At 34.7% G+C, this 15667-nt stretch overlaps 1 protein-coding gene across 5 annotated transcripts in view; it reads left to right on the plus strand.

Moving 5' to 3' along the window:
• Positions 1 to 14929, plus strand: part of ECT2 (epithelial cell transforming 2) — a 64715-nt gene extending 49786 nt beyond the window's left edge. For 2 of the 5 annotated variants that reach the window (XM_036242709.1, XM_036242710.1), the window contains 3 exons: positions 8283 to 8390; positions 9953 to 10099; positions 13593 to 14921. In XM_036242709.1, the coding sequence (XP_036098602.1) occupies positions 8283 to 8390; positions 9953 to 10099; positions 13593 to 13682 (345 nt within the window). In that variant the 3' untranslated portion in view covers positions 13683 to 14921. Of the gene's footprint in view, positions 1 to 8282; positions 8391 to 9952; positions 10100 to 12074; positions 12357 to 13592 lie in introns of those variants that run through there. The other 3 variants (XM_036242713.1, XM_036242714.1, XM_036242712.1) reach the window with 2 other exon arrangements.
• Positions 14930 to 15667: the final 738 nt, after the last annotated feature.

A 15667-nucleotide genomic window follows, 5' to 3' on the forward strand; every position in this document is an offset into this window, starting at 1 on the left:
AAATCACTGACAGTCTTATGGGAGCTCCTTTGTAGGTAATGAATTGCTTTTCTCTTGCTGCTTTTAAGATTCTCTTTGTCTTTAACTTTTGGCATTTTGATGATGTGTCTTGGTGTCGACCTCTTCAAGTTCATCTTGTTGGGACTCTCTGTGTTTCCTGGACTTGTATGTCTGTTTCCTTCACCAAGTTAAGAAAGTTTTCTGCCATTATTGTTTCAAACAGGTTTTCAATTTCTTGTTCTTTCTCTTCTCCTTCTGGCACCCCCAAGATGCAAATGCTGCACGCTTGAAGTTGTCCCAGAGGCTCTTTACACTATCCTCATTTTTCTGTATTCTTTTTTTTTTTTTTTTGCTGTTCTGATTGGACGTTTTTTGCTTCCTTATATTCCAAATCAATGGTTTGCTTCTTGGATTTACATACTCTACTATTGAATCTGTGTAAATTATTCTTTATTTCAGTTAATGCCTCCTTCATTTCTGACTGTGCATCCATCATTTCTGACTGGTCCCTCACTAAGCCCACTGAGCATCCTTATAAGCAGTATTTCGAACTCAGCATCTGTTAGGTTGCTTATCTCCATTTCGCTTAGTTCTTGGGGTTTTGTTCTGTTCTTTCATTTGGGACCTGTTTTTTTGTCTCCTCATTTTGGCTGTCTTCCTTTGTTTGTTTCTATATATTGCTTAACAGAGGTATGGGGCTATCTGAGACCAGATACTGCTTGTTTGAAAGAATTTAGGAAAACCTGAAGCAGGATCCAAGACAGGCCAATCCTATGGTTAATCAACTGGCAACAGCTTGGGTGGGCCTGAAAGCTGGGTGGGGCGGGGCCTCAGGGAGTCAGCAGGGCGGGGCTACCAGTGTGAGCCAGGTTGCTGGAGTCCCAGATATGGCGGCTGTCTGCTGCCCCAGGGCAGGGCTCACCAAGGGAACCAAGGCCTCCCAAAGCAAGTCTGTCCAGGAGAAAGCTGTTTCTATAGCTCTCGCCCAGTGCGAAACACATCTGTTCTATCCCGTATGTCTCTTGTTCCTTTCAAGCTGCCTCCCCAACGCTGGAGCCCAGGAGGAGCAAGTCTGGGTATGTCTGTGCGCGGGCCCTTTAAGAGGAGCTGCCTGGGATTCTCACAGGCTCAGCCTCCCTCAGCCTCAGTTTCCACTGATTTTTCCAGCCAGAAGTTATGGGGACTTCTCTTCCTGGCACTGGAACCCTGAGCTGGTGGCGTGGTGTGGGGCGGGGACCCCTCACTCCTCAGGGAGGACCTTCTCAGCTGAGGTGTCCTCCTGATTTTTATCCTCCACGAGGGTGTGGGACCAGCCCGTCCGCCTCTGCCCCTCCTACCAGTCTCGATATGGCTTCTTTAATTTCATAGTTGTAGGACTTTCATTCAGTGCAATTTCAGGTGGTTCTGAAGGATGTTTATTCTGTAATTTAGTTGTAATTTTGATGTGGTTGTTGGAGGAAGCGATACTGCATTTACCTCTGCCCCATCTTGACTGGAAGTCGTAAAATATTTTAATTATCATTACATTTTCTTATGAAAGACACTGAGGTATAATTATTGTGGTTTATATAGACTTTTTGATTTGTTTTTAAAAATTTCTATGGGACAAAAATAGGTTGTTGTAAATAAAGGATTGTTTGTTCCACAGAAAGTTTTATGGAGAAAATACAATGTTAATGCATAAAACAGAATGTTGGCTAGAAAAATGATGGAGATAGTTTTTGTTATAGAGTTTACAAAACTGCTCATTATGAGGAAGAATTTGTTTTTCATAGTTCTAGGTATCTATATATATAGTGGATCCTTGCAATATAGTGATTGCCTATTTTAGAAATTACTCCCACATTTATCATGATGTTCGATTAGATATCTGGCTTATGCAGTCCTTTCTGAATTTATAACTATAAAACTGAAGCATAAATAGTTAATGGATAATTTTCCTTAAAATACAATCTATTGAATTGCTAGTCATGAGATAGCTAATAATCCTTGAATTCAAATATAAACAACTAATGAAACAAATTTTATAAAGTAAAATTAGCCACAAGATGGCAGCAAACATTTAACTGTCCTGATTTATACTGTCTTAAACAGTTTTTTTAAAGTTGTGAAATTTTGTTACTAAGAAATATGTCTGTAAATTCACATATTCATCGACTTCAGTTGAGCTTCTTCTCACATTTAAAATACTGCATATATAGTAAAATTTTAAAAAGCTCTGCCTGTGTCTTATCATTTGAGAACATTTACCATGTTGAAGAGAAAGCATTTTTAAATACACACACACACATACACACAAAAGATGTAAAAGATAAAAGTCTCTGATTCTTTTAGTCACTAGTTTCTGTTCTCCTATTATATATCTTTTAGTGCCCTAAATAATTATAATTAAGCTTAAATAATTAAGAGTAAAATAAGTATAACTGTTTATTCTAGACTAATTTCATTTGACATACCCATTTGTAAATGACTTAAAAATTAAAATTTTTCAGGTTGAAAGAACACTTAACCTAATAACATTATTTTACATATGAAACTAAGGCCAAGAGCATAAAGCAAACATTAGATTCTAGGTAGTATCCTTATTCTTGGTTAAACCCTCTCAATAGTTTTTCTCCTCCTGTATATGATGTCCCGTATTCTGTTATTTCAGATTTAAATGTTAAAGTGTTCATCTGTTGAAAATTTTTTTTCTTAAGAATACTTAGGTGTGTATTTTTGGTCTCTTGCCATGATGTAACCTTTAATTGTGTTGTCCATACTCTTAAGGTTCATATATCCCCTGAACCAGACAGTAGCTTTGCTGAAGCCATTACAGATTTCTAACCTCTAATATCAAAAGCATAATTCTATTAACAAATGAATTTAAACAATGTTATATTCCCTTCCCCCACTTGGAATAGTTTAGAAGTAATTTGATCATTAAATGTGTTACTCTACATTTCAGTACTTTTACCACTAATTATTTATTAGCAGAATTCATTTAATATTCAATATTGTAGAACTGGAATTTCTAACTACATGAGAAATAGATTGGCAATAGAACATATATAAGAAGAGTTTGTGCTATGAGCCAATAATATTTATAATGAAGTTAATATGATTTCTATTTAAAATTATAATTATTTTGCTGATTATTAGCCATACATAGTAAATTGTTAATATAAATATATATTATTGGTACCACTTTAATTTGACCAAATCAGAAACTCTAAGATATAAACATGATTACAGAGTTTGAGGAAATCACTGTGGCATTGGCTAAGGGACAGCGATACCAGATAGTTTTGCTGTTTAAGTTGTTTTCTGTGTAGGTGAATCTTTGATGTAGGGATGTTAATTTTATAATCCATCATTTTTATTAAATTAATTCTCTTACTGTTTCTAATTGCTTTCTGACAATTCTATTGGATTTTTTAGCTCTCAGTTTTTAGAAAATGTCATAAGTTGACCAATTCAGAGTGAGCATTGATAAATTACCTTGTAGTTTAAAAATACGACGTACTGAAGGAAAATGATTCTGTGTCAAAACATTTTTTTTCCTGACTTTGTCTCTATATCTAGGAACATAACAAAACTAATATCAAATAGTAGTTTTTCAATATATATTTATTGATGGGACGAAATCCAAATAAAAATGAAATTAAAATTGAAAATGGAATGAAATGGGAACAAAATTAAGTTCCTAAAACTGAAGTTAAAGCTGTGCTTAGTTTATAGTGCCATATGTATGGCATGGTGGGAAATGTGATCCTGTCTCCTATGAGCTATACGAAATCTTAATAATGCAAAACCTCGCAGGAGTATGTGAGTGGGGATGCTGGCAGACTCAGGGTTAGGCAGAGCTTGAATCACAGTCCTGGCTGCTTTGTTTCTCATGGATTGGCAAGAGATGTTAACTCTTAAGAGTTATTTTTCATATGATTGTCTATATAATTGACAAGAACCAATTGAAAATGACTAGAACTTAAAACAGAGTTAAGTAGCCAAATAAATATAAAACATATCAATAGTTTTCATCTTTGCCAGCAGTTGTCATCTAGAAAGTGTAGGAAATGAAGACACCCCTCACCCCCTCGCCGCCCCCCCCCCCCCCCCCCACTGGCCCCGGCTCTCTTTCCAATAAATTTGGTATAAATTTAGGAAACTTTAGTATAAATCTAGGAATAGCCTTATAAGGAACAAACAAAACCTATTTTAAGAACATTACAGTACTTAATGGTATGATGTTCCTCCATGAGAATATTGACTAGCCATAAAGAACTCAATTCATTGAAGTCCTTATATAATCTTATAGGAAATATCTAGAATTAGAGTGATTCCAAAAATAATTTTTTTAAAAAAAGCAACAAGAAAATTTAGTAAATAGTTCTTTATGCTATATTAAATTGTATTTTCAAGTTATAATGATCAGAACACTAAAACAGTACTTCCTTTATGAGATATTTAATTTGTATTTTTAAGTTATAATGATCAGACTGCTTTATACTGATTCAAAAATTTATAGGTGGATCAATGGAAAGGATTGGTGTCCTTGAAATAAGACTTTATTGTATGATAAATGTAGAACCATAACAATTTAATAAGATGGTTAACACATGGTGGTGCTAAGATATATCCTTAAGTACTTAGATAAAATTAGTTGTATATCCTAACTTAACTCCTATAGGTAGGTTCAAGAATTAAAAGTAAAGCGACACCATTTCAAAAACCTGTAAGAAAATGTAGGTGGTAAATGTTGAATCTTTTTTTTTTTGGTGTTGAGTTTTAGAATTCTCTGTATATTATGGATATTAATTCCTTACCAGATATATGATTTGCAAACACTTTTTCTCATGTGGGTTGCCATCTTAATCTTTGATAGTGTCTCTTTCACAAAATTTTTAAATTTTCATGAAGTCCAATTTGTCTATTTTTCTTTTGTCTCTGCCTGTGGTATCATCCAAGAAATCATTGCTAAATCCAGTGTCTTGAAACTTTTTTTTTTTTGGTGCGTGCCCCTAGCAGGAACAGAACCCGGGACTCTGGTCCTCAGGCCGACGCTCCAGCCAGTAAGCCAAACCAGCCAGGGCAGTGTCTTGAAACTTTTGCCTTGTGTTTTCTTCTGAGAATTTTTATAATTTTAGCTCTTATTTAGATGTTTGAACTATTTTGGGTTAATTTTTATATGTGGTGTAAGATAAGGGTTCAACTTCTTTCTTTTTTGCTGTGGATATCTATTTTTTCTAGAACCATTTATTGAAAAACTGTCCTTTTCCCTTTGACTAGTTTTGATGCCCTTGTCAAATCATGTGACCATGTGAGGGTTTGTTTCTGGGCTCTCTAATGTATTCTATTCTATTCTATACCTGTGCCTGTAGCCTGTACTTTATTGTTTGTTTATTTTCTTTCTTTCTTTCTTTCTTTCTTTCTTTCTTTCTTTCTTTCTTTCTTTCTTTCTTTCTTTCTTTTCTTTCTTTCTTTCTTTATTGATTTTTAGAGAGAGAGGAAAAAGGAGAGAGAGATAGAATCATCTTTCAGAAAGAATATTGACTGGCCACCTGCTGCATGCCCCCCACTGGGGATTTGGCCCACAACCTGGGCATGTGCCCTGACCAGAAATCGAACTAGTGATCTCTTGGTGCATGGGTCAGTGCTTAGCCACTGAGCCACATTGGCTGGGTTAAAAATATATATCTATTTTTCATTCCATAGACTGTCTTCTCATTTTGTTAATTGTTTCTTTTGCTGTGCAGAAGCTTTTTTTTTTTTCTCTTTATTAATTTTTGGAGAGAGAAGGGAGAGGGAGGGAAAGAGAGATAGAAACATCGATGAGAGAGAACATCGATTGGCCACCTCCTGTATGCCCCTTACTGGGGATCATAATCTGAGCATGTGTCCTGACTGGGAATTGAACTGGCAACCTCTGGGTCCATGAGTAAGTGCTCAACCACTGAGCCACACCAGCCAGACTTTATTGTTTTGGTTACAGTAGTTTTGTAGTAAGTTGAAACCATGCAGTTTGAGACTTTCATCTTTTTTTTTTTAAGATTATTATGGCTAGTTGGGATCCCTCGAGATTACATATGAAATTTAGAATTAATTTTTCTTTTCTTTCTTTCTTTTTTTTTTTTTGGTACATGCCCCTAGTGGGAACCGAACTCAGGACTCTCTGGTTCGCAGGCCTACACTCAAACTGCTGAGCCAAACTGGCCAGCGTGAATTAATTTTTCTTTTCCTGAAAGAAAAAAAATCATAGGGATTTTATTGAATCTGTAGATTGCTTTGGGTAGTATGTACTTCTTAACAATATTAAATCTTCCAGTTCATGAACACAGGGTGTTTTTTCATTTATTTGTATCTTCTTTAATTTATTTCAGCAACATTTTGTTTACAGTGTGTAAGTCTTTCATTTCCTTGGTTAAATTTATTCCTAAGTATTACTTTATTCTTTTTCAGCTATTGTAATAGTTTATTTCTTAACAAGAAAGTGGAAGCACTTTAAGTGTTTGAAAATAGTCAAATGATGAAATTAATTCTAGTATAACCAGAAGAGATTTATAAGCTGTTCATTAAGAATAATTATTTTGCATATTTAAAGACATGAAAAATACAATGTATACAGCTAACTGACAAACATAAGATACAAAACTGAATAGTATAACTCTAATTTTGTTAAAATTTTTATGCATGTAGGAAAATATCTGTAAGGAATATACCAAAATATAAATAGTAAATGGTTAGTAGAGTTTGTGGGTAATTTTATTAATTTTTTTCTATAATGTGATTTAAAAAAATAAAAATAATTATAACATTGTTTTTAAAAGATACTGATAATTGTTAATTATTGTTACCTGAGTGGGATTAGATAAGTAACTATGAGTCATTTAGCAAATAGATCAACTGGAAAAGAGAGGGTCTAGAGCAGGCAGGGAGGGTGGATTTGGCTGTTCTAATGAAATTAAAGAAGATTTAACAAAGCTAAGGTTGTCTATGTGGATGTTAGTGGTGAAGAGCTAAAGCAAGCACTTCAATTGTCGAGTATAATATTCAACAACTTGTATTTGTAGAGGGGTTTAATATTTCATTCAAAGACCTACTTTGCATTATTTTGTTTTAGCATTATGATTAAAATAAGTTAAATATACAGGTGTTTTTTGCATTTTGCAGATAAGATTTTCAGAAACACATTCACATGATTGTGTAAAATTCTCTAGCCATAGAATGATAGTGCTCGAGGATAGCCAGTCTTATAGTGCAAGAGTAGTGAGGCAACTTGCCATCTCATGGTCTAGACTTAGAAATTTAAAGTGAAGCTTGGTTACAGGAATGTGCAAAAACATTTTGTCTAATTTTTTTTATTCTGAAAGGCCAGGGATAATCTGAGCAAGTAATATTTAAGTTATTTAGAGTTTATTTGTTTCATTAAGATTAATTTGGTTCTTGGCATCTGTGAAATCTTTGACTCTTTTCAGAATGTGATAAAAACTGTAAATCTCCTCAGAAAAATGTCCTTTGCACATAAGTACATACAGAATTTTGCCCATAATTTAAGTGGGGTTGCAAACCTCCTAATTTCCATGCATTGCCACTTCTGGGAACTTTTGATCACAAGTTCATAACCTCCAATTTAGAATTTCTCTAGATGTTAATCGAGGATGAAAGAGAAAAGTAGGAGAAAGTGTAAGTTTACATTTTAAATTTTCTCAAGGAAAGTGTTTGTAATACTGATTTTGTAGAAGACTTTATTCTTAATCATATACATTACAATAAATTTATACCTTGTTAATTTTAGGGCTATTAGTAATTTATATTAAATTTTATTTTCCAATTTCTTCGGTGTACATTGGCCATGTTTTTTTTTTTTTATTTACTGAGTGCTTATTTTTCACTATCCTTAAATTCGTACATTATAGAATAGAAATTGTCGAGCATATCAAAAATCTTGAGTAGCTTCATTTATATTTACTCCTATATGTAGATAAGTGCTTGAGATTTGGTTTTTAGAAACAACTATTTTACATTTTTAATTTTAACCCAGCTGATGTGGCTCAGTCGGTTGAGTGTCTTCCCATGTACCAGGAGGTCACAGGTTCGATTCCTGATGAGGGCACACGCCTGGGTTGTGAGCTCGATCCCCAGGAGGAGGCATGCAGGGAGCAGCCAGTCCGTGTTTCTCTTTCATTGATATTTCTCTCTCTCTCTCTCCCTTTCTTTCTTTGAAATCAATAAAAATTGTTAAAAAATAATAACAAGTAAAATTTTATTTTAAAGTAATAAAAATGTGTTTTTTTTTTCAACAGGAAAATCTTATGTACACAGCTGATCCAGAAACCTTTGAAGTAAATACAAAAGATATGGATAGTACATTGAGTAGAGCATCTAGAGCAATAAAGAAGACTTCAAAAAAGGTGAGTCCCTAGTGGCCCACAGAGATAGAGTTTTAGTTTAGTGAATTCCTTGGCACAGTAATTATAACAACCTGTTATCCTTCATATTCTTGTTACAGTAATATTTCTGTGAGCTCTACTTCAGAAATGTACTGATGGTGTTTTAGATAAAGATTTGTGTGCTCTTCTTGAATATTGCCTCAGATAATATTCAGCAAAGGGAACAGGACAGAGACAGAAGACCCGGGGTCTGTTCCTGACCAGAGTGTGTTTCAGTCTTGTAAAGATGGAGACAACTTCTCTATTTACCTTCTCAGGGTTATTAAGGACTACATAAGAATGTTGGTAATAGGGTTTTTTTTTATCCTCACCCGAGGACATTTTTCAGATAGAGTGGGGGGGGGGGGGGGGAGAGAGAGAGAGAGAGAGAGAGAGAGAGAGAGAAATATTGACGTGAAAGGGACACATCAAGTGGTTGCCATATCATGACCCAACCAGGGCCGGGGACAAACTGCAACTGAGTTACGTGCCCTTAGCGGAAACCGAACCCGGGTCTCTCTGGACCGCAGGTCGACGCTCTGAGCACTGAGCTAAACCGGCCAGCGGTAATAGGGCTTTTTAAAGGTAGAACTAGCCCTCGCCGGTTTGGCTCAGCGGTTAGAGCATCAGCCTGCGGTACAGAGAGACCTGGGTTCGGTTCCCGCTAAGGGCACGTACCTCGGTTGCAGTTTGTCCCCGGCCCTGGTTGGTCGTATGGGTGGCAGCCACTCGATGTGTCCCTTCACATCGATGTTTCTCTCTCTCTCTCTTCCTCTCTCTCCCTCCCGCTCTATATGAACAAAAAGTGGAAAAATGTCCTCGGGTGAGGATAAAAAAAAAATAATAATAAAGGTAGAACTAGAATTTTAATAGGTCAGGTAAAATTTTCTGCCATAGTCTATTGCTAGATTTACAAGTTTTTGTTGTTTCTGCTTTTGAGGGGAGGCCTGTACTTTATTTCATTATCTTTATATCTCCCAGCAATTAACATACATGATACATACTAGATAAACGTGTTAAATGGTGAGTCAAATGAACTCCTTCACTTTTTCAATAAGAAAATTGAGGTTCAAATGGTTTTGGATTAACGATCTCACAACTAAATTTTAGTGGAATCAGACAAATACGCCATGTTTCTTCTCTTCCCATGTCAAGTTAATCCTCGTACTTTCTCCCATTTGACTATATAGTGCTCTATGAATGGAAGTATACAGCAGGTCTTGAGATAATGTTCAACATTGTTTCATTATAATGTTCATGAGAGTGCTGTAGGAACTTAGTTGTTTATATCAACTAACCTGTGGTAAAATTGGTTTTGTTATATGTTGTTTCACTTGAAGTCACAGAACATATTGACGACCATGACATTGAGTGAGGACTTACCGTACTACATTTTGTCAGTGCTTTGTCTGAAGAGATTCTAATTCTATTATACATTATTTGTACAAAAACTTTTAGGGTGTATTTGGCTTTGTTTATGCATAATTGTTCTTAATGTTTATATTAAATTTCTTTAGGCTTAACTGTAGCTTTTAAAATTCTAGGTTACAAGAGCATTCTCTTTCTCCAAAACTCCAAAAAGAGCTCTACGAAGGGCTCTGATGGCATCCCAAAGTTCAGTGGAGGGAAGAAGCCCTCTCAGCAATGACAAGCATGTGATGAGTCGTCTGTCTAGCACATCATCATTAGCAGTAAGTGACTTTGACTTAATGGGCTAATTGTTCATATTTATGAAATTTGCTCATCTTAAAGATGGAAATCTAAATCGCCATTTATTTATATATATATATCGGCCTGGGGACCAAAGAGTTGCGGGTTCGATTTCGGTCAAGGGCATGTACCTTGGTTGCAGTTTGTCCCTGGCCCTGGTGGGGTCATTCAGGAGGCAACCAGTCGATGTGGCTCTATCACATCGATGTTTCTCTCTGTCTTTCTCCCTCCCTCACACTCTATCTGATAATAAGTAGAAAAATATCCTCGGGTGAGTAATAAAAAAAAAAAAAAGTACTTACCCTATGGTGTTATTATAAAGACTAAATGCACACACATGGGCACACACACATACCTTATGTGATGTGATTATATAATGAGAAGCAGTTTGAATAATGGCTAAGAGCATGAACTCTGGAACTCGTGTTCAAATCCTAGCTTTGCTATTTATTAGCTGTATGGCTTTTGGCAAATTACTAAAGATCTCTGTTTCAGTTTCACCATCTGTAAAATGAATTCAAAGTAGTAGTTGTAAGGATTAAACAAGTTAATTTAGGCAAAGTGCTTTGAACAGCTCCTGGCACAATGTCTGCTCTCTTTCCCCAATCCTTGTTCAGCCTCCCCCTGGCTGCCAGAGAGAACCCCTGTTGTTCCCAGCTAAACCCTCATTGATCTCCCTTCACCCTTAGAATATCAGGTTCCTCCATGGCAGCATGCTCTTTCCTCCCAACCCCTAACTTCTCTCCCATTTCCTTTCACTAGTGTTCCCTCCCTCCTACCCTATCCAGCCACACTGGCTTTCTTGCTTTCCTTAAAAAACCCTAAGCTCGCCCTGGCCGGATTGGCTCAGTGGTTAAAGCATCGGCCTGCGGTCCTGAGAGACCCGGGTTCGGTTCCCGCTAAGGGCCCGTACCTCGGTTGCAGTTTGTCCCCGGCTCTGGTCAGTCGTGCGGGTGGCAGCCACTCGATGTGTCCCTTTCACATCGATGTTTCTCTCTCTCTCTCTCTCTGTTCCTCTCTCTCCCTCCCACTCTACCTGAACAAAAAATGGAAAAATGTCCTCAGGTGAGGATTAAAAAAACAAACAAAGCAAAACCCTAAGCTTATTCCACCTAGAGGCTTTTGTACAGGCTGTTCCCTGCACCAGTATAATACTCTTCTTGAACTCTTCACGGATCTTGTGGACAAAGAATGGGTGCTGTATAAATCATAAATTCCTGACTGGGTAGGTCATGGTGAGGAGTCACCACGAGGCTGCTGTAGTGTTTTACAAATGGTTACTTTTTAAAAAGTAGTTAAGTCTTTAATACATCAAAGAGTTACAGCTGAATCTAAACATGTTTATACAGAATTTTTTTTTAAATCCTCACCTGAGGATATATTTTTATTGATTTTAGAGACAGAGTTGGGGGGGGTGAGAAACATTGATGTGAGATCAAAACATCAGTTGCCTCCTGTACATGCCCCGATGGTGGATTGAACCTGCAACCTAGGTATTTGCCCTGACGGGAATCGAACCCACAACCTCTTGGTTTATGGGATGATGTTCTAACCAATTGAGCCAGCCGGCCAGGGCAGAGCATGTTATACTGATATTTAATCAAGGTTAACCTTCCAACTGGAGAAAAAGGTTGTGCTTAGCTGGTAATATAAGCATGCAAAGAAATTTGATCAGTGAAAAATGTATTAAAATTGACAAAATACAGTAAGTGTTTCTTTATTAAAATCAGATTATAAGCTTTCTGAAGGCCAAAGAACTATCTCTTATTTATTTCCTATGGTAACTATTAGTTTCTATTGTTTTTCATATGAAGGACTTGGTAGAAATTTTTTAGAAAATTAATTTGTATGATTTATGATCTTGTCATTTTTATGTAGACAATATAAATAGAAGTACCTAAAATGTCTTTCAGACATTCATGTCCTCTTCTCCATTGCTTATTTCTGTTCTAACAGATTATCCATTCAGTTTCCACATGCAGTACAATTGGATTTACTAAGCATGTTTATGCTCAGCGCTCAAACTCTACTGGTGGGCGCTCTCAAAACTCCTGGTTTTCATCTATACGTCATTCTGCCTCACAAGCTAGTTTTTCAGAGACACTAAAAGGAAATATTGATTTTTCAAATTTCAAAAAAAGTTCTATCCAAGTCATCTTTGATATTTGTGAAGAATTAGGAGATATACCAACCAGTAATGGAAACAAGCCTCGTGAAGTTTAATGTGAGCTTATTAGCTGTTTGAAATCTGTATTTGTGAAAAAAGAAAGTATTCTTTCTCCACTGAATTATTTACTAGGTGGGTGGGGACTTTCGAGTTCACTACTTTATAACTCCTTTGAATTCACAACTGGGCTTAATAGAGTTTCTTTGCCTGTTGGCACATAAAAATATTTTTGCGAGATAATTTATGCTTAAGTCCAAAAAAAAATCAATACTATTAGAATCAATACTATTTTCTTATTTATGAAAGTGGTCATTTTAAAGAATAGTAATAATTGCCATGTAAAGTGATTCAAATTCCAAATCTGATTCTTAATCTTAGATTTATGGCATTTTATAAAATGTATGCTTATAATATATCAAATCATAAAATTTTACTTGAGGAAAATGTAAACTTACATTTTCTACTTAAATCATTGCTTTGTTATCACTTGCATGGTAATGATCGATCAGCTCAGCTCTTTAAACACTTCATTTTACTACCTTGTAGGTGAGAACCCTGTTGGTTCTGAGTTTTAGTTACACATAGCCTTTCATGTATGATAAAATACTAACTTTTTTTGTAATTCGTTTTGATTTACACTCACTGTTGGGTTTTTAGTATTCTTGCGTATGCTTCTTTGTTGTTAAAAATTCTTTTGATAATTTAACTGTGACTTCTGAAACAATTTTAGGTAGCTTAGTAACTTTATTATCAGAAATACTGCTGTTTTGCTCAATTTTTGTGTGGAGCAAAATTATACAAATACATACATAATAGGTTACACACACAATATAAAACCTCTTTAGGAGTGTATGACTTTCAATTTTAGAAAATTATTTCTCACAAAGTCATTTCTCCTATTCTGCTTTATGATTAGCTTCAGAAGAAACCACTAGGGTTTGTCTTTTTACCTCAAAACTTGTTTACTGATCTGTAATTTTTTAAATAACCTGAAACACTGAATTATTAATATCTCATAGAAGTTAAGTGCCATTACTAGCAGTAAGCCAGTATCTATCTCAGTGTGTTGATGCGTGGCATCCGTTCGCTTTTTGTTTTTAGAATGCTGAAATACTTTCAGTTATGTTCCCCCCTCCAATTTTAAATTCTTTTTATGTATTGAAAGAGTTTAGGATTTTTAGAAAACTTTTAATTAATTGTTATGGTATTTTGTAGAATTTAAAGATGATATGCATGATGCTAAACTGTATGTTACAATTTTTAAAAAGAAAAATTTTAAATATAAAATATTTGTCTTATCTTTACAGGGTATCCCATCTCCCTCCCTTGTCAGCCTTCCTTCCTTCTTTGAAAGGAGAAGTCATACTTTAAGTAGATCTACAACTCATTTGATATGAAGCTTTAAAAAAAATCTTAATTTATAGAAACTTTACACCTCATATGCAAATAAGAAACTGACTTAAATGGTACTTGTCATTAGCACTTGGTGAAAGCCGGAAAGAAGATAGGTTACACTACACTATGCCATTTGATTTTCTTCTTGAAAGACGAAGGTTAACCTCTTACATTTTTCAAGTTAATTTATTAAAAAATTATATTGATTTTGATGTCATTTTTCTCTTTGCTCAAATCCTTCATTTGAAGACCAATATCTTGTTATTCATGAGATCAGTAGCTTTGCAACCTGACACATACGCATTTTATTGGTGGATGCCAAATATTGCTGTGAATTTCTTTGTATCCATGAATTAATTTTGGAAACGCATATTTGTGTATCTCAATTTGTGAAGAAATTAAGTGATACCACAGTCCTTACCTATATAAAAACCTGCATAGATCTCTGATTAAATAGTGGGGTCTTGTTTCACATGTGCTGTTTGAAGTAGTTATTTAACTGCTTCGTTTGCAGTTTAATTTATTTTTAAGTGCTTTTAATATCTAGCATGTGGATTTAAAAAGATTTACCCTTATTAAAAAAAATAACAGTGAAAGGAGATTGCTTCAAAATACTTTTGCAAATTGAGATAAGGACAGAAAAATTAAAAAATAATGTATATTTTTCACTAACCTAATATTGATGTATACTTGTAGCTGTTTCAGAGACTATGGTGATTTTTAGTCACTAGCAAATCTTGGTTTAGTTTGATAGTGTGTGGAATTTTACTTTGAAGGATGGCCATGGGGAAGTTGTGGTAAAGATTGTTTATGTTCTTTATGAAATAACTAAAGTTGGCATTAGTTCTACTAATCTGCTGTAAAATACATAGATATGTGTATGATCAACTTTTTATTGTGGTCCCGTAATTAGATGTAAAATTGAAATACATTTATTTGCTGTTGTAAAAATATTTTTCATGCCTTGATGTTACTTTTTACAATAATTTTTCTGATAGTCATTAAATATAAAATAATCAAGTTCTTATGAATAAATGCCTTTTTATTTCCTACCTGTTTAGGGAGTACAACAAACATGTAATTGTCATTTAACAGTTCTCAGTGATCTTAATAGTTTAACTGACTATATAGATATTTTTCTATACCACGTATATGCCACTTTTAAATAGTAAGTGACCCTTTATTGCTATATTTTAAAAGCAATTGTGTTAGTAAGAACTCTGTAAATAAATATTAAAACCTGAGTGTATTGTATGTTTTATTTTTAAACTATTCCTTTGGACAAATTTTCATAGGCCAGTATGAATACCTACATCAACCTCTGCTCTGTTGTGTATTTGCTTGCATATTTATTTGCTTCTTCCTTCCTCCATTATAAATAATGCTTCCTCATTTGAGCATTAGTATACTGGACTATATGTAGCATAGGATTTTTAAATCTGGAATCTACTTTGCAGAATGGAGATTGTGGATTCTATAATAGTTATATAAAATTGTGTTTATGTACAAATGTACATTTTTCTGGCAGAAATTACACTGCTTTTATCATTTTATTGGAAATGGAGCTGTGATTCCCTCCAAAAGTGGGGTTTCAAGGGAGAGGAAGTGACATAAGGCATGACATTGGAACTGTATTGGATGTACACAGATAAGTTATGAGATTGAAGTCTGATAAAACAAATCAGTATACAAATATTATCAATTGTATTTCTTTACACTGGCCACAAACAGGTTGAAATACTTTTTTTAAAATGTTACCTGTTATAATAGCATAAAAATTATTGAAGTACTTAATAATCTAATAGAAGAAGTACAAGATTTTACAGAGAAGACTGTTGAGTTTTATTTACATCTTAATGGAGATGCTTTATCATAGTCATGGATTGGATACTTCAATATTGAAAACAGAGCCGATCAAAATGCTGTCAGATTTTGTGTGCATATAACATGATAAATTGTTCTTAAAATTTATACAGAAATACAAAAG

The sequence above is a fragment of the Molossus molossus genome, unplaced genomic scaffold, assembly GCF_014108415.1.
Source record: "Molossus molossus isolate mMolMol1 unplaced genomic scaffold, mMolMol1.p scaffold_m16_p_5, whole genome shotgun sequence".
Taxonomy (NCBI): Eukaryota; Metazoa; Chordata; class Mammalia; order Chiroptera; family Molossidae; genus Molossus; species Molossus molossus.